This window comes from Coturnix japonica, chromosome 19, assembly GCF_001577835.2.
Source record: "Coturnix japonica isolate 7356 chromosome 19, Coturnix japonica 2.1, whole genome shotgun sequence".
NCBI lineage: Eukaryota > Metazoa > Chordata > Aves > Galliformes > Phasianidae > Coturnix > Coturnix japonica.
Genome location: NC_029534.1, coordinates 1,999,375 through 2,018,801, shown reverse-complemented (window position 1 = coordinate 2,018,801; position 19,427 = coordinate 1,999,375). Strand labels below are relative to the sequence as shown.

The following is a 19,427-nucleotide window of genomic DNA, read 5'->3' as shown; positions in this document are numbered from 1 at the left end:
AGCTGCATAGAGCACTACTGGTTGTAAAAGCCTGTCAGTACAGCACACGAGTCATGCTTTGATTTCTTGCCAAATTAAACAGTTGTTATGCTCTTAGGAAGTACCAGCCACTGGATAAGATATAATTTTCCTGGCCAGTGTTAATTCTCCCACTATACGTGCAGGGTTACTGCTGATAAGCGCCCAAAGGGCTGGTTGAAAGGCTATTTGTGAGAACTGGTGCAGAGTGCTCGATGACAGATTTTGTGATGTGTTTCTATGCAGAGCAGCCTTCCAAAGCACTGCACTGTCTGCGTTGGCAGTGACTCCTTATGTATCCTCAGTGATTCTGTGGCTTATAGCACAGGTATTTATTATCATTATGATTATATTAGTACAGTATATGGATAGACATACCTCAGCTGAAAGCTTTGACGACCACCTGTCCCAGATTGTGAACCGTTGGTACTGAAACCCTGAGATCACAGGATACATCCAGGATAAACTGAGTTGCATCTCCTCATCTCATCTGCAGTCAGGAACTTGTACTCTAATCCCTGCAGGGAAACCAAATCTCAGTGCAAGAGTTTTTTGTCAGGGAGTTGATAAAATGCAGAAGTTGTGGTAAAGAATTGCTGTTTTGCATGCTATGGCTGGTGGCAAGCAAAGCAGTTTTGTTTTGAGTTTGAGCAAGAAGTTGAAACCAGTGAAGTCACCCAAAGTGAGGAGGTAGTTGAAAACAGAGAAGAGCTACAGAGATGAAATGATGAAGGGGGGTGTGAGGTGTCAAACCTGCGAGGCAAGAGAAATAAATGAATGCAACCTCAGGCAATCATGATCACAAAGTACATGTGTACTGTGTATCTGTTACAGGTAAGTCACAAAAAGTTACGTGTAATTCTTTGAGGAAGGTGGGGAGAAATGTAGAACATTCAGGTGATTTTGCTTTGAAACCAAACAAGCAACAAACCATAAGCTCAGTTTGCCATTATTTTGTTATTCAGCAGATCTGAAGCTGGGGGCTGAGACCTTAAATTACAGTGTTAAGAAAGAAAAACGCCGAGTCCCTTTGGCTGTTCCCCATCCACACCAGCCCTGCAGACCCAGTTGAAGCTGTCACCTCCTATTGCAGCGTGCTGTTGTTCAGCAGCCACAAGTAGGTCACGTAGCACAGATGGCCTTGCTGCCAGCACAATGTGGAGTCTGCAGTCCCCTTTCAGGCTCTTCCCCGTGCTCTCTCCTTTTCATACTGTTAGTATGGAGAGAGTGGAATGAATTCTGATGCTATCAACCGTTTTATCTTGTGCTCACTGAGGCTGAAAGCGTAAAGCAAAGCTCTACAAATACCAGGAGTGAAAAAAAGTGATAGAACGTAACTGGGAGGGGGCGTGTACCACTTAAAACTTGTTCCTAAATACTATGGCTGAGTTCCCTGCCAGAACAACACCATCTCTGAGTTTATTTCCTTATCCTCTGCCTCATCCTTCCTCTCTTGTTAGCACCTCCACTATCAGCAGAGCAAGCTAGTGCAGCCTGGGTAAACACAGCCTGACAGCTGCCTGCTCTGTTAGCTGGGTGCTTTTATTTACTAAGTTTAATTGCTCTTTACATTTTTGCGAAGTACCTTCCCCTGCTGTGTGGCTTTTTTTATGTGTTGTCACGTGCAATTATAAGCAGCATGCTGTCTCAATCTGAGCTTAAGCAATTTGTGCTGCTGGAAGTGAGGGACAGACTGCAAAGAAAAAATAGCTGGAAAGACTGAAGGTTGTTGCTATCAGAATATGTGTAGCTATTTCATATAAGCATCTAAAAACACTTCTAAGATTAGAATGAAATTATCACAGAAGCTTTGTTATGATTTCTGTGTGGGTGCTGAGGAATGTATTGTAATGTGCCCATTGCTTTACACTAGGCTGAAAATGTCATTGAAATATCAATTATTTTTAATTGAAGAGCCTGAAAGAGGACTACGAGGGGACAAAACCAGACGTGTGGTTTCGGCTTCAGTCGGCAGAGGGAGTACAGACACCTGAATACAGTTGCCACGCAGGGCCACGTGTGACAGCTGCTCTGATCCCTCTTTTGTCTGCAGGAAAGGTAACTCCCTTAAGTCCTGAAGGCTCAAAGGCAGCGGTGGGCTACTAACGCTGTGATCTGTGAGCGCTCTGCTTTAAGGTTAAGCCATGAACTGTTGCAAAGTAGAAGAGGGAGACAGTGCCTGTTAAAGCTTTGCTGGGTGGTAACACTGGATAGTTAGAACAGAAACAGGCAGACTGGGTTCACCTGCTCTTTCAACAAGCCACTTAGTCTGTGTTTTTGACATAACACTCGATCTACGGTTGTCCCATGATAAAGGCAATGCCTGCTTCCATCTGATTAATGTATGTCAGAAACTTCGAAGGAACTGTGCAATGGAGTTAATATAAAGTGGAGTGTTTTTTAAGTTACAATACTGCTTGACTTTTACTCAGACATTCTGCAGCTGTGATGCAGCATGGTTACCCTGTTCTGCATCCGGCATCTGTATTTCTTTTGTGTTGGTTCCTTATATCAACACTCTGGCAATATTCTGCACTGACTGCCCCTCACTGGCACTGCATGACATCAGGCAGTCCTGTGCTGTTGTGTATTGTCTCTTAAATGCTGAGCAATGTTTGTTCAGAGCCTTTTTTTGGCTGATTGGAACAAACGAATCTTCAATAAAAGTTGTTTGTGTTCAACTTCTTTATGTTAATGATGAAAGGATGATAAGGAAGGTGAGCTGAAAAGAAATGAGTGTAGTTCTGGTGTTATGGTGGAGCAGGGGAAAAGTCCCATTCATTCCAACAAAACAAGGATTTAATTTGGGGTTGTATTTACGGTTTTGTTTGTCTGTTTTGAATTTATTTCCACAGTATCTTACCTGATGCTTGCGCTGGTGGTGAACCATACCCTTATTCCTCCATCCTCCATCCCATAAAGAGCACCTTAAATAGTGATTTATTTTTAATCTAACTCCACTACATGCCGGTATTAATCCATATGTTTTACAGCCACCGAGGAAAGCTTCTCATACAAAATGTTGGCATTATTAAATGAATATTGGCTGCCTCTCCCAGGGTGCATTCCTCTGCCACTTCTGATCTTTTAGTCTTGTTTTTCCCTTCCCTTCATTCTGACTGAAGCACTATGGCTTGTTTCTCATTTGCTCAGCCCTGTAGGGGAGATATTCTGAGGGCTAATGTTTGTTAGGTGGTAATTAAGACAATGAAAAATGGATGTTAATGTAAAATGCCACATTATTTTGTAACTGTCTAGAGATAAACCTTTTCTTGCAGGTGTTCTTTTCAAGAAGGTCTGTCAGAAAGTAATAGACTGCTTCCTTCTTTCTATGCAGATTCCAGAGATCTCCAAGAAGTTCAGGCCTCTCAGAAAGAGCTTCAGTGTCCTGTGCAAAATGATTAGTTCAGAAACAGTCATCCCTGATGGTAAGGATTATGAAACTAGGAACAGCCAGTGCTGTGTCAGTGTTAGGACTGAACTGTGAGGGGGATGATGGCTATGCCTCTACAATTAGAGTTCACATGACACTGTCTACAATTAGTGGTAGGCAGACGACATTGGATTCACGTCTTTCTTCTCAGGAAAACAAAAGATCGAAGGAGATTTTTTTACTGATATTAAGCCTTGGCTGGGGGCACCTCCCTGTGGGACCCACTTCATTCCCTGCTGCACTGGGTCACCACAGTGACCTCCAGGGTGCAGCTCACTCTTTGTGGTCCCCCTTCCTCCAGTCACAGTAGGGCTGTCAGGAAGGGAAGCTTCAGGCTTCCCTCCTCCACCCCTGCTTCTCATTCAGGATGCCTTGGTCACTTGCCAGATTGCAAGCAATTGCCCCCAAGAAGTATTTACTTCCTGTTGGGTGGTTGGTTTTTTTCTTCTTTTTCTTCTTCCTTAGACCCCCAGAGGCCTCAATTTTCATGAATAAAATATGAGCCATACTCCTGGAGCCATGAAGGGAGGGAAGCACTGGCAGCTGGGGTGGCCGCTGCTTTTATTGCTGTGGTTGCTGATGCCTCCTCCCTCCAGTGCAGAGAGGGGAGAGGAAACAACCCCAGGCTTTAGCCTAGTTACTGCACCCAGTATGAATGTGCAGCCTGCAGCTCACACGGAGGCACAGCTCACTGCATGCTGCCTCATTTCAAACAGCCCATAACAGACTAACTTAAATATCTTGGTTTGAGCAAAAATAAACTGTGAATCACTTCAGTTCAGAGCGTATCACTGGCTGATGTTCAGTTTTCATTGTGATAACCAGCCTGGTGTTCCCCTTTTTCTCTTTTTTACGCTTGTCCAGATGAATGTGGAGTTCTGCATCCACTTCTCCTCACCCAATCACTTCTCGTTTGTTTTCAGCTGCTTCTACAGTTTATCAAAAACATTTTGCTTTTGCTTTGCTTTTCTACTTTTCTTCCAGCTCCTCCCAACTTTGTATGTTGTTCAGATTTACCAGATATTCTATGAAATTATTAACCGTACAGGAAAGCATTTGACCTCTTGGTGACCACTCCTGTGCTCTCCAGTCTGGGAGACAGCCTTGCAGATGAAGAGATGTGACATTGAATACAATGTTCTTTCCCATATGAGTTAGTAACAATGCATAGTGTTACATTCAGTGCGTGCTTACTGAGCTTTGGCAACTGTCTCTTCCCTAACCATCATTTGTCCCAGATATTTCCAGGCTGCTAAGCATTTCATGTAAGTATTGCTTTCAACTATCAGGCTGCCACCAAAGCTGAGAACAGAGGCTGATTCCTGCGCTGTTACTGCTTCCCTTTCTTGATCATTCTCTTAAAATAGTTCCTGAATTCAGTACTTGTATCAGCTGAGAACAGGGCAGTTTCCTAGATATATTTTTAAGTGATAGTTTCCAAGCTTACTCTCAGATTTAGCTTGAAACTTGGCTTACTGTTAATATTTTGATAGAATTTTTAATTGAATAGCTGAAAACTTCATTTATCCAGGCAACGCACTTGCTGGAAACAAACCCCAAAACAACCTGATATTGCCAGTATATAGAAGGCAAAGCTGAAACAGGAAAGTGTGATGTTTTCTCCAAGAGGGAGAGAGCTTTGACCTACAATGTGGCCTTTGCCCATTATATCCACTCGATTCTTCCTTATATGACTCACACGATTATATTTGTGCAGGTTTTATGCATGTTAATAAACACAGCTATACACAAGCTTTATATGTTTGCATATTTAGGACTTATCTATGGTGCTTTGTATATTTTTGTTTCTACATAGTCAAACAGATGATCAGATTAGAACTGGAACCAGCAGAGTGCCTACTGGAAGAAACCAGAAAGCTCTTCAATCAAATATCCCTTTAGAGCACCCCCACATGTTATCATGGGCTCAATGGAAAGAGAGGCAGCCCTGAAACGCCGTATCAAACAGCTATTGAGTTTGTTCAGATAAGTTTCTTTTCAACTGAGAGTTGAGGGCTGTCTCATACTATTTGTTTTTCCTAAATAGAATGAACATAGCTACAGCTGCAATATGATTATCTTAATGACCTCTAATGTATTCTGGCTTTGTCTTCCACACGTTAATTTCTACTTGTTAGCTCCTCAGATTTCTCCAGCTTCTATAGATGGTAACACAGTTTGCCTCTTTTCCTTCATTCTTTTTTGTCTTCACAACTAACAAGCTGGCATTTCCCACTGGCCCGATCTGAAGTGCGTACTGTGCATTTACATTGTCTGAAGTCCTGACTGCAATGCATGCTGGCGTGACCAAGCCCTGACATTTGCAGAGAAGGAAAAAAAGAAAAGCAGGCCAAGCATTACTCAGTCTGTTTGTGCATGCAGCGGGTCGCCCTACTCTGAACAGTGGTGCTTAGTGCTTTTGCTCTGTTTGAAGGGATAGAAAATGTGCTTCTTGTGCCAAGTGCAGTGTAACGCAGTTCTATTCAGGAACATCAGGCATAATTACTGTGTCTCCTGTTTCTAAACATCATTCTCGTGTGTCTGTGCCTTCTGTTGTGGAATGGAGCATGTGCGTACTTTATGGGAGCTGCAAGGACTGACAGGTCAGTGGTTGGAGTGCACCCAGCAGGTCAGGGCTCAGTCATCACTTCTGTCATGACTGAAAAGGACTGAGAGGCTGCAGCATTCATTGGGCTCACCTGAGAGGGTTTAGGATGGAGGCAAACACTAAAGAAGGCACCAGGAGCTGCTTTAATGTGTGGCGACCGCATTTATTCTGGTCAGCTCCAAGCACTTTACTGATTAGTTCAGCGGAATTGCTTCTCTTTCACTGCTCATGAAGGCAGCTGAGATGAAGGGAGCTTCCATTTTATGGTGGCAATAAAACTAGAAAATAGATTGGAGTGCAATTTTCATGTATCGCTATGAGAAGAGACCAAACATGTTGCATCCACACCCACAAACACCGACTCGGGTTTGGATGCAGGGAAGATACCAGGAAGCTCAGTGAGCTGCCAGTTGAAGCAGAGGCGTTGGTGTCGGGTGCGTCGGGTTCTATTTTTGACTTGGACCAAGCATTTCTTTTTGATTCAGCTTTCCCATCTGCAGGATGGAAAATAAGGCTGTTAGCGGGTGGATGGTGGGCACAGTGGGGCTGTGCTGATGGCTGGATGGGTTGATCTTAGTGGCCTTTCCCAGCCCTCCTGATCCCATATCTCCATATCCCAGCACCGCGTGCTTCCATCCAACATCTCCAGCTCTGGGATTACCAGCAGATGGGTGGTGAAGGCCAAGCAGCAGCCATCAGCTCAGCCCTCCCTTCCTACCCGTGAGTGAAGGAGCTCCCACAGGCTGCAGGTGCCTTCAATTCACTATTCTCCATTCCCTCTGGCAATTAGTGCTTCCTCCTTTGTTTTTCCCAGGAAGTACCTCCAACTCTTGTTCCTTTCGCACCACTGACAGCTGCTACAACGTGACTTAAGGGAGCCCCTCCCTTCCAAAGCCCCAACCCAGAGCCGTATCTGTGCCGAGCAGAAGGTTAGAACCAGGGTCGGTGTTTTTCTCTCCGCTCTTTAAGGTAGGTCCCTCCGGCTCCCCAGCACAGCCGCTAGGCGGAGCGTGCCCTCCTCCCTTCCACCCTCCCGCTCCGTTTCCGCCGGGGCCCGACAACCAGCGGCGTTTCATTGCGGGGCGGCCCCGGAGCCGCCCCTTTGTTCGCGGGGCGGTGGGGCCGGACTGTGCCCGCAGCGCCCGGCATCCTCCTTCCTCCTCCTCCTCCTCCTCCTCCTCCTCCTTCTTCTTCCTCCCCCTCCTCCAATCATCGCAGCTCCCTCCGGCGCGCAGGGAGTGGCACGGCGGCCGCCCGGCAGGGCTGCGGGAGGTAAGGGGGAACCGCGGGCTGGGGATGGGGGCAGCCCCAACAAAGGATGGATGGATGGATGGATGGATAGATAGATAGATAGATAGATAGATAGATAGATAGATAGATAGATAGATAGATAGATGGATGGGGCTCAGCTCATCGCCGGGGCTGGGCGGTGTCAGCACGGATCACGGCAGAAGGATGTGTCGCTTTGTAGCATTGTCCTTGGGTCGGGGAGGGAAAGACATCGTCCTCGTTATTCTCTGTATTTCAAGGGCTGCGCTATCCGGGTGGGGCCGTACTGCCGTGCTGAGCCCCCGCTCTGTGCCCACCTGGGAACGGCCCGAGCCGAGCGCTGGGGCGGCGGCCCCGTGTCCCTGCGCAGCTCCGGTGCTGAGCGATGGAGATCGGGGTGGGCGTCAGCATCGAGCGCCGAGCGGGTTGGAGCTTTGCAGCATGAGGACTGTTTGTCTTTTGTCTCCGGCTGCCGGCTGGGCTGGGTCTCCCCGCTGCCTTTTTGTTCTGATATAGACCCAGCTATCGACGTGGGCTATAGGAGTGGCTGCGGTGGGATTATTTTTGTTTGCAGCAAGGAGATGATGTGCTCCTGCGTGCTGCTGGGGGATGGCAGCACTGATCTCGGACGGACCGAGCGGCTCCTTGGCCGCATTTGCCTCCTGGCCCGTAGCATCGAGCTGGGGCAGAGGCGTGGTGCTGTGTCGGGGTATGCAGCTGCAATAGAGGAGAGATGGGAGACAAAGCGCTGTCAGTGCTGTTGCTGCTGCTCTGTCAGCCTCAAAGGGCTGCGAAGCCCGGCTTGGGGACAGAGCATCCTGCTGGAGTGGATGGCAAGTTTCATTGCCGGGGGGGGGGGACCTAATGTTTTGAGAATGGTTCGGTGCATGGCTATGGATGTTCAGGGTGGATGTACTTGCAGACATGTGGCCAGGTTTGTCGGCCTTGTCCCTTTTCCTGCCCCTGCTGGGCAGTGTTCTCCCACTCAGTGGTGCTTCAGGGCCTTTTCAGCCCCCTGCCCTGCTGGGGAGGGGATTCTTTTCAGCATAATACAGCCCCTTACCTTGGGCTTAACCTGGATCATTTTAAGAAATGACCTACCTGCTGCTGGAGCCTGTCGGGATGAAGGAGGAGCTGCGTGCTGGCAGAAAGGTGCCAGCAATCCCAGGGCTTCAAAGCACAGCACTGCCTCAAAGCGCTGCCACCAACTGCTGCAGTATGGCAGAGGCTGCACTGCAACCAGTTTGTTTCAGGAGCACATGTGTGCATGGCATGCCTTCAGTTAAGGGAAAACATGAATGTTCCAGAGTTCTTTTAGGGTAAGCATAGCCTGGGTTGCCTGCTGAGGCCAAGGGCTGTGTCTGCTGCCTGTAGCCCTGGAGGTGCCATAATTTAGTCTATCAAGGAGCATTCCTGATACTCTTCCTCTTTTTCTCTGAGAAGAAACAATGAAGAACTTGGAGGGGTTTCCCAGTGCAGAGGGATGTGTAAGGGTTCGTACCATGCACATCCCTGGCTGGTGATATGGGGAAGGGCAGGGTTTCACCTCCCAAGGCTGCGGGTTTTACTTTGCAAATGCTTTCTCTATCTGTGAAAGTTGAGAGGGAGTGAGTATATCTCATGTTCCTGTCACGATCCTGATGAGAACAAGAGGCGGTCTATAAAGCAGGCTCCAGGTGCACACTATCAGTACTGCTTTGCAGAGTGCATTACAGCATCAATACAGTGAGTTGTAAAGCTCTGGGAGAGCCCAAGTACAGACACTGGGAGCTGAGCATGACTTGTTGCTCACCTACATCAGACATCAGTGTGGGTTTAGCTCAGAGAGAGGCATTTCTGATAAAACAGGTCTCAGTAATGCCTTGTGACCTGTTCTCCCCTCTGTCTCCCAGGGGAGCTCAAGAACAGCCATGGAAGCTGCTGATAAGGGGCAAGCAAATGCTTTTTGCTGCTGTGTTAGATGGCCAGAGATGCCTTTCTCTTCTTGTATCACTGCTTGGTGTGACTGGGAACGTGGAGTCCAGCAGGACTGGGGCCTTGTAGCACACTTGGCCCTTCTGACACCTAAATCAGAGCTGCTGATAAAGAGGGCAAACTGCTCAGAGTGAGCACTTGGTTGAGCTGTGGTGCAAAATGAGGCAAATCCAATTCACTTTATTCATATTTGGGTTTAACTTCTCACTCTCTCACTGCTGTAGCTAACAGTGGAAAAATGACTTCACTGCATGTGACCGAGTCTGGCACCTCCATGTAATACTTAGTGCTATTCCTGAACAAAAAAACCCAAAGAAACCTCACTTTAACAAAAAAAAGAAAGCAAGATTCCTTCATCAGGCTGAATGGAGACGATTCCCATGACGTGGCATTGTTCTTCGTTTAGTAAATGAGCAGAATGGTGTCCATAAAATAGCTGTGGTTGCTTCAGACAGAGCATAAGCCAAGAAATGCATGTGAAGAAACAGCACTGAGCATTGCTGTGTTTTGCTGTCAGTTCTGGTGCGATGGGATCGAACGTGATGCTGACTTGAATTGGGTGACTTCTTTATTCTGGGGGTTCATGTTCTCAGCTCTAACACTGACTCCCACAGTGACTCCATCTGTGCCTGGTACAGCCAACTGGTTATGTTTAAGAAGTGTTTATACTCAGTCTATCATCAATCAGAATGACTTCCCAGGACTTTTGTGTGCTGATAGAGGTGGGGAATGGTTCATCCCTGCTATGTGATCTTGCAAAAATCCTTTCTATCTCTCTATCAGCTCCTCCCAGGTGCGCAGTGTTGTGGCTCTCGCTGCTTTGAGGTCTGAGGACGAGACCATGGGTGTTGAATATCCAGACCTCCAGGTTGATGTGCTTTTAATCCTTCTCCCGTGCTCCCCTATGCAGTTTCCTTAAGGAAGATAATGCAAGTAAAAGTGTATTGCTTATCCCACAGCTCTTGGTTGATGGTAATCCAGTTGGATTTTACCGAATAACTTGTGTAGTGAAGGGGAAGCATACGTGGGTATTGGATACACCAAAACGTGGTGAAAGCCCCACGGGATGATCTGAGCCATCTGTCTTTCCCGGGTCCCTTTTCCTGGCTGATCTTTTCTTCCACTGACAAATTCCTCCCCTGTTATTTGTTGCATCATGCTTTGGGAACGCTTGTGTCCGCCAATTAGTGCTGGAAACTTTTCAGCAGCGCTGCCAGGCTGACAGCAGCGGCTTGTTGCAGCAAGCAGTGCTTTCCCAGCCCTGCAAATGCTCCCATTCACAACCTGCAGTCGTATCCCTGCAGCAGAAACTGTCCTGGGTGTTGGGACAAGTCCTGGGAAATGAGGCTTCTCCTGGAAGGTACAGAGAGGAAGCTGTGCCCTGAGATGTGTTTAATGGGCTTCTTAGCCTCGTGTTGGCCTGCTGTGCTGTGTTTGTGATGCTGCCTCTGCTCAGCCCCCTGCATGAAGCCCATCCTGGTGGTGGAAGTGCTCTTAGCTATATTTAGCTGATAGCTATTTGTTTTATAACACTGAGGTCTGTGCAAACTGGAGTAGGTCAGCTTGCAACCTTGAATAAGTACTCCTGTTTCTCTGGACTTCTTCCTCCAAGCTTGTCAACATTGCATGTTGTAGTTGGTGATCAATCCACCAGCCATTACTAATGGAGATTGTAAACCTGAATTCCAGTGAATAACAAATAAGGTGTCAGGGTGAACTTTAATGCTGTATTAAATCAGGGAGATTCCATGAGTTCAGCTCCTTCTTCAGGGCTTGTGGCAGGGCCGAGTTATGGCAGCGCTCATTGGGTACAGTCTGAATTGCTGCGTTATCAGCTCTGTCCCTGTAGGGTTGCAGCTCTGCCATCTCCATGTGTCATTCCTTTCCCACTTGAGCAATGCTGTGTTGCTGTCACACCCCCGTTATATCTGCAGGATTCTGTCCCTTCCTCCAGGGCTGAACACCTGGCAGCAGGAACTCCTGCAACACCAGCAAACCCAGAGTGACTCCAGTGGTGTCATTCGCTTCAGGTCTCACTTTGTGGTTTTCAGTTATAGAATGTAGTGGGATGCTCTTGGACGTTCCTCCTTTAGTACCCTTTGTTTTAGCACTAAATCTCAGAAGGATGAGTCTATCTGAGTGCTTAGAAGTAGTTTTAAAAGGTGTGAAGGCTTTAAATGAAAGGCCTGCAGGCTTCCCCTTTGCATTCTGTGCCAATTGTTACAAATCTTAAGCGAGGAAGTAAACTCGAGGCAGGGTTGTCTTAGATGTTAATCACCTCTGGGAGATGTAAGGAAACTGATGGTAACCATGGAACTTTCTGGCCAAGGATGCTGGTGAGTTCTGCAGCAGCAGCATGGGAGCAGATGGCAGGGGATGCTGTGGCTCTTCCCCATACCTGATGGCAATACAGTGCTTTCATTCCTGCCTGCTTCTCTATGGGAGGAGGAAATGTTTTCTTGGGAGAGGACTCTGACCTTAATTAAGGATGAGAGTTTCTTATTTCCTCTGTGCTTCAATGAAATGGAAGGATTTCATCCTAATCCGACACGTGCTGCAGAAATAGGTTTCTGATTGCTTGTTGGAAGCAGTAACTAATCGGAGAAGTGAGAAGGGATGGGATGATTGCCTGGGATCAGATGGGGCATCAGAAGGAATTAAAAGATAAAACCCCCCCTTTCTTCTTGGCATGAGCTTTTCCCTTTTAGCAGAGCTGCAGTTTGGCTTTATCAGATCGTGGTGTTCGTGTATACTGGATTCGTTTCCTGTCCCTTTTGCAGACCAGACTCAAACCATTCGGTCCTTGGGGTTTCGCTTTCAAGGCAAAATTCTTCTCTTAAACCTCCTTCCCTATCTTTTCAACACATTGCTGTGAGCCTAGTGCACCAAATCTTGCCTGTGGTGTGCAGGGAAGTGGGCAGCAATATAATGACTCTGAGCTTGAGCTTTATTACATGAGCTTCTCAATTTTCTGGGCAGAGTGGAGTGCAGAAAAGCTTGAAAGCATGAAGCGAATGCAGCACAAATGCCCAGAAACAAGGAATGAAACAACTTTACATAACTTTAATAGATACTACTACCTTCAGGCCAGTGATGGTTTTGTATAAGGCCTAATAAATGAATACAGCACTGAAAGCTTTTTGCCTTTATCTTTTGTGCTTATTGAAGTGGTGAAGAGCTCCTTCAGGTGGACCCCCTCCTTTTGGAGCTGTAGGGTTTCAGGGATGCACTGAGTTCTGTTTGCAGCATTGGCACTGACCAATGCTGGCTGTGCATGCAGGGGATATGTCCAAACCCAGGTGCTGCTCAGCTCAGCTGTGTGTTGCTTGGTGTCATGGGAGGTTGTTTCTCTTTCCTTCCAGTTCTCCATATGGAGTCGCTGTTATTACATTGTCAGCAGCTGAAGGTGGAATTCCTGGACTTCCCAGGCTTTGTCTTTATTGTGAATGTAGGAATGTCTGAACACAGCCACGCAACTGCATCACTCTATAGCAGCCCTGAAAATGGCTGGAACTCTCTTTGTGTTCCTTCTGCTTGTATGTGTGCTCCTGTAGGGCGATCTGTGTTTAGCACAGAGTCCCTGTGCCTTGCCCATAGTGCTGTGTTGGGTAAATACTTCTTACATCCAGATCCATCCAGAAGGCAGCACCAGCCACATGATGGGACTTGGGCCAGCTCAGGCTGCCTGGAAACCTGTTCCCATGTTGCATGGCTGTTTCATTCAGTATGTGGAGGTGAACAGGTCCTATACCCATGAGAGTTTCCTTCTATGGAGCGTGCTGGGTTTGAGGATTTGCTCTGTTGGTATGGCCATCTTGAACGGAATGGTGTTGCACATGGTGAATGAGTATCCATGTACATAGCTGAGGGCAGGAGGGATGGGTAAAGCAGAGAAACCTGAAGATGAACCTTTTCCAGCCTTGGCAATACAGGTTTCATTTCCAACTCCTCTGCCCTATTTGTGAAATAACTGAGCTCTCAGCACTGCTGTTTCTATGTTTTTGATGTATGCTGCTAGGATGTCTGGCCCTTCTTGCAGATCCTTCATGTATCCAGTTCTATCACTCCTGGTGAGAGGTACTGTTTGAATGAACATCTGCATTTAGAGAGCTAAAGCTAAATGAATCTCCTTGAATCTGAGCCCGGGTGACTCAGATTTGGCCGTCCCCTTTCCTGATGGAAAGATGGAGAACAGAATGTTTTGGTCATTTGGAGCAGCTTTCGTGTTGTGCATTCCTGGGATGGTTTTTTGTTGTGGGAACACACAAAGCCATTCATCCTGGTATGACAAGACTGCGGGAAGAATCCAGTGGAGATCTTGAAGACCTTTGTATTCTGCATCATCTTTGAAGAAGAAGGAAAAGAAAATAAGCTAAATTGGCCCCTGAGTGTTTATAGGGGCAGATATTTTTAGATGTATATTTTTTTGGTGGTTTCTGGGCAGCTCATTCCTGTCTGTCATTGTCACAGTGAAGAGATTTTCCTCATGTTCAGATTCCTGTGTTCCAGTTTGTGCCCATTGCCCCTTGTTCTGTCACTGGGAACCATTGAGAAGAGCCTGGCCCCATCCACTGAATTCCTGGCCCTTGGATATTGATAAACACTGATCAAATCCCCTCTTCACCTTCTCCAGACAAACAATCCCAGGTCTCTCAGCCTTTCCCCATGCAGGAGATGCTCCAGGCCCCCACCATCTTCACACTCTCTCCAGCAATTCCATCTGCCTTGAACTGAGGAGCCCAGAACTGCACACAGCGCTCCAGATGTGCCCTCTCCAGGACAGAGCAGAGAATCACCTCCCTTGCCTTTGCACCCTAAGTGTCATTGACCTTCATGGGTCAATGTCACCCTGCTGGCTCATAGTCACCATGTTGACCACCAGGACACCCATATATATCCCTCTCTGCTCCCTCCCTCCCTGATCTCCTCTTGTTATTCCGGTGTGGGATGGCTGACTTATTGCTGAAACACTCTTTGGTGTCTCAGCATTCCAGGAGATTTCGGGAACAGTTCTGGAATCTTTTCCTTTGGTTTTCTTTTCCCATCTGTGTTCTGCCTGTGGCTCTCCCTGGAGAGTTCCCAACCCTCCCCTCACTCTGTGCTGGGATCCTTACTCACTCCTTAATCACTTCCCATCCCGGCCGTTGCACTTCTCCCCTCGCAGCATCTGTAAGACTTTACTACATCAGTTCTCTCAAATGATGCACACATGAGGCTGTCTCATCCCATAGCCCAGGCCTGGGTGTCCTCAGCCCCTGGCAGTGCTGCGTTTCCCTTTGCAGTTTGTTCCCATTGTCCCTGTCTCGCTCCATTGCCACCTCTTTCTGCCCACATCCCTGCTCAGTCAGCCAACCGTAGCTTCCTTTTTGCTGATAGACTCCATTTTTTTATTGTTTTTCTTTACCCGTTCAGAATGTTTTTGCATTTTTTCCCTGCAACTGAGTCATTTCCTTTGTTTTTCTTTTCTGTTTTCAATGCCATCAAACTTCTTGCTTTAAAAGTTCTGTACTTAATGCTGCGTAGTTGCATTTGGGTGTCTTATTCCCTTTGCCTACCAGTAATGCGTGGGGGAAGCCTTGTTTTCTCTACCAAGATTGGAGATTTATCATTAATGGAAGGAGCCAAAAGCCCAGTCATGAACACTGACCACTTTCCTTCCTGTTTGTGTTGGTTTGGAGGAGCTGCCCTGAAGTAGTGTGAATATGGGGATCATGCAATGGGGTCTAGTGCCGTGGGGTGCAGAGAAGAAAGATCACATCACCTGCCTGACCCTTATGGGGGTGTGACATGAGAGCTGGGCACAGCTTTCTGCAAGCCTGCTCGTGCTCTCCCACCCATTCTCTGTCTTATGTCTCAGCTCTCTGACTTGCTTGTGCTCTTCCCCCTTAGGTCTGTGGCAATGGAAGAAGAGACCCAACATCAAGGTGCCTGAGCACTGAAAGCAGGACAGCACTTGGAGACACTGGTAGCACCAACCTGAGATACAGAGGCAGCAACCATGCTGAAGCCAAGTGGACTTAAAATCCCTGGCAGGGCAGGGAAGCACTCCAGCCCTGTGGGACGGGCATCAGGGACAGCAGCAGCGACTGTCACCACTGGTACAAAGGAAGGTAAGAACTCCATCGATGGGGGCTTGAGCTGAGCCAAGTGGTGACCAGGTTTAAAGACAAAGACTCAATGGGGTGAGAAATTGCTCATCTTGTTTTAGTCAGAACCAGGCACTGAAGGTATTTTGTCCCATGCTGATTATCTCAAATTTGTGCCTTTGTTTCAATGGAATCACTGGAAGCACTGGGATATCAACGGTGATTTATCTAGACACATGTACATGTCTTACTGTCCATTTATCTATGCCCGCAGTATACACAAGTTGTAAAGACTGTTGTATAAGTTATACTTCAAAAGGGCTTGCGTGTTGTTTAGCATTTTTTTCTGGCTGTTTTGTCTGCTGTGGTTTTTGTTTTGCTTTGTGAGGTATGTGGAGTCTCTGCATAGAATGCTTCTGCTCAGTGTTGAGCAAACGTGGCCGTGTTTTGTTATCGCGTGGCAGGGGCTGTGCTCTGCTTGTGGCCATACATCATCTCTGCTGTTCATTCTTTTAACAATATTGTCAGTTTCAGCTCGTCTTTGGCACATGTGCAAGGTGTTGTTTGAAGGGCTGGTGACCAAGTGAGATTATGGGCTGAATAGTACAACACTGTAGGGAATGTAGCATCGCTGTTGTTTCTCAGCTGGAGACTTGACTCTACTGGCTCTTAATATTAGAGTCATTTCTCAATTTAGCATCCAAATCAAAGACAATAAAAGCCTCCTTATCTGTGTGTTAGAGGGATGCTCAGGTTGATGAAGGAAATTCTTAGTGTAAGGGTTATGTGTTTATTCTGAACTTGTTCCCCAGATCCATTTCTGTATTTCCCCCATTTTTTCTCCTTGCTCTGTGTCTGTGGCTGAGAAATGAACTCCTAGGACTCAAAGTGACAGACTACCAGTGACTGCGAATCTCTCAAGGCACGGAGAACTGATAGTTGTGTTTGGTGTGGAGCTGCTTTCAGTTGGGTTTTATCCTAAGAAAAGCTGAGGGGGCAGACCCCAGGCCTTTCTCTTCCCTCTGAGGTTTTGCACAGCAGCATCCCAGCAAACACAGCACGTGTGTTGCAGGATGAAGGAGTCATTGCAGAGAGCAGCGCTGGGGGCTGATGGGACTGCTATGCTGAATGCAGCTCTTGTTTGCTGCAGCCTTTGTGCCTTGTTCAGCTACAGCACTTGGCCAGCATGGGATGCTTAGCAAAGCCAGGGGCAGAGTCATCACTGGGTGGCAGGGCCCAGCCACAGTGCAGGCAGCAATGGGGGAAGGAAAAAGAAGTCTCCAAAGCTTGAAATGCAATTGCAAAAGAGAACGACAGATGCAGGGTTAAAATGCAGCGGTGTATGGTCTGTTGGCTCTGAGCTGCCTCCTGCCTTCAGTAACCTGGGGCTGGCTCAGGAAGACCCTGTATGTGGATTGAGTCTTCCAAATGGGTGATGAAGAGAAGGTGTTTGTTCTTCAGTTGCACCTGAGAGTTGTCAGGAAACATTTTGATGCAAATATATGTTGGGAAGCTTCAACTTTTCTTCCTCATGCCTTCCTGTCTTCAAAAGTGGTAGGAAATATGCTGTCTTTTCTTAGCCTGGAATATGCAGAGGTGCTTTGATTGCTGCTTTTGCTACTATTACATTCACATTCTTCTGTATAAAGTCAAGAGTCTCTCATCCATCTCTCATCTCTTCCTTTTCCAGGCAGTAGAGATGCACCTTGTTGAGTGCTTTCATGTACTCCTGATAGCTCACATCTTGTATAGCAGAAAATATGATTGATAGAGATGTGAGATGTGTCTGTGTGTGTGTATCTATTCCCAGTTCATGGCTCTGTATCTTTGTGAGGACCCCATATGACATAGTTATAGCAGGGGAGGAAAAATGGACATGGCATCATCTCAGTTTTGCCCTGGACACTCTTACTCTGGTCCTGTGGTTTTTTACCACCTCTTTGTCATTGAACTTTACCAATATGGACATTTACTGCACCTCCTGCCTGACCTGATGCTTGGGGAGGTCTGAGGGCTTTTTGTGCCGTGTTTAAATTGGAGCTAAGTGGGTATTTCCACTGAAAGTCAGTAGGAGAGAGGCACCCAGCTTGGGCTCTCGGAAAACATCTGCCTCATGAGTGGTGTCCATGGTGACTCTTCCCCCTCCCTTTCTCTTCCATAAAGCTGAAACAATGGAAAAAAAATAGGTTTTACTTTGTTCTGGTGACTGTTTTCCTTAAAACCAGACTGAAAATCCATCTCTAGCTGTGTGAGGACTGGATTTCCCACACGTGTGCTGTCCTATTCTCTGTGCTTCAATTAAAGAACATTACTGCCTTCAACCCTGCCTGTAAACAAAGCAAAAGGTGTGGGACACTCTAAAGGGCTCAATATATCATTTGGATTTATTTTCCTTAAAAAGCTCATGTATCTTATTTTCTATCCCGTGCCCTCCTGGGAAAAGTCTGCTTTTGCCTGGGCGAAATGGAGAGAGAATGGGAGCTGATGATGAATGGGCCCACACAGCCTCCCAGCTGGTGGAACAGGTGAAGGGAAGGCTGGAGCCAGCTGATGGGAAATGCCCTCTGATGGGAAAGGCTTTTCTCTCGAACCAAGCTGCTATAGTGCTGCTCTGAGTGCTTTTGTGGGGTTCTTAAATCTCTTCCTCAAAGAATGTTGGCAGAGGGGAGGTGGAAAAAAGGGAACTATTATATGTAGACAGCACTAGGCAAGAATGGGGCACTGCTGGTAGAGGCAGAAAAACCCACACCAGTGTGAGTTCAGCCTGCTAGACTGAAGTGCATCCAGTCTGAGCCTGGTGTGGATGAACTGTGCTTTGCTGCTAGCTGTGATGGAGTTGGATGAAGCTACAGTGCTTGCTCTGGGCTGTGTGAACAGAGGTTTGGGGGTTTTTTAGAGCTGTTGTTACCATTCCTTGCTGAGAAATTCTTTTGGTGTTTTTTGTTCATCTCCAGCAGGATTTGTCGCTGTTTTAGTTTAGGCTTTTGATTAAGCTGTAAGAAGGGCTGTTTTTTCTTGCTCACCAATTTATTAATTGTCACTTTGAAAGACACAAAACTACTGTTTTGTTTGAAACAGTCAATGGGGTTGTGGTGCCTCAAGCGGCTGATTGACTGACATGGACAGAGGGAGCTGCAACTTGTCTATAGTCAAAGCTTTGTGGTTCTTGATTAATATTAAGGTTAGGGTGTCGTGAGTGGTAAATGGAGAGAAATGACCCCATGCCATGGGGCTGAACCTGCCCCATCCTGTAGAATCACAGAATGTCCTGGGTGGAAAAGGACCATAATGATCATCTCGTTTCTACCCCCCTGCTATGTTCAGGGTTGCCAACCACCAGACCAGACTGCCCAGAGCTGTATCCAGCCTGGCCTTGAATGCCTGCAAGGACCTGCAAACATTTGGCTTTGCTACTTTGGTTTAGCCCTCAATTAAATCCATGCTGTAGGTGTAAATGGATGTTCCCCAGGTTAGATCAGCAGTCAGTATAAGGACACTGGTGATGCAGGAGGGGGTGATGCCTTGCAGCATGTTACCCCCTGCTCCCATTCTGCTTTTTCTCTTGAACAAGGGAGGGACCCTGGGAGCTTCTTTCCCAAGGAGGTGATTTGGTGAATGCCAAGCAATACAAAAGGGCACTGAATCTATCTTGGTTTAATCAGCTTTGCAGATGACATCTACAGATGACTGAGAGTCTGATTTTAATTGTCTTAACCATGAGATGCTCTTACTGGGATTTGATGTAGTTAATCCTTAAACATTCAGCACACTCACTGCAGAATGAGATGTGAGCATCACATACAGAGGTTGGGTGTCCTCCTGCTCCCCATCAGTAGCTCCTTGCAGGACACCATGAAAAGGAAATCTGCTTCCCACAGGTGTCCAGCCTGTGGGGGTTTGACTATAATGAACCAAATCCCATTCAGCTTTTTTGCTTTAATGGATCATTTGAGCATTAGAATGATGTAAGAGTAGGCAATGTGCATTATGTATCTGGAGAAACCCCTGTGCTCAGAGTCTATGCCAAAACCGGAGCTGA

General features: G+C 47.0%; 1 protein-coding gene across 5 annotated transcripts in view; it reads left to right on the top strand.

Annotated features, from left to right (window-relative positions):
• Positions 1–998: 998 nt before the first annotated feature.
• The window catches only part of CLIP2 (CAP-Gly domain containing linker protein 2), a 52,757-nt gene continuing 34,328 nt past the window's right edge, over positions 999–19,427 (top strand). For 2 of the 5 annotated variants that reach the window (XM_015880550.2, XM_015880546.2), the window contains exons 1-2: positions 7,093–7,331; positions 15,192–15,412. In XM_015880550.2, coding sequence (XP_015736036.1) covers positions 15,301–15,412 — 112 coding nt within the window. In that variant the 5' untranslated portion in view covers positions 7,093–7,331; positions 15,192–15,300. Of the gene's footprint in view, positions 1,136–1,932; positions 2,077–3,355; positions 3,447–5,267; positions 6,809–6,873; positions 7,029–7,092; positions 7,332–14,754; positions 14,999–15,191; positions 15,413–19,427 lie in introns of those variants that run through there. The other 3 variants (XM_015880548.2, XM_032448413.1, XM_015880549.2) reach the window with 3 other exon arrangements.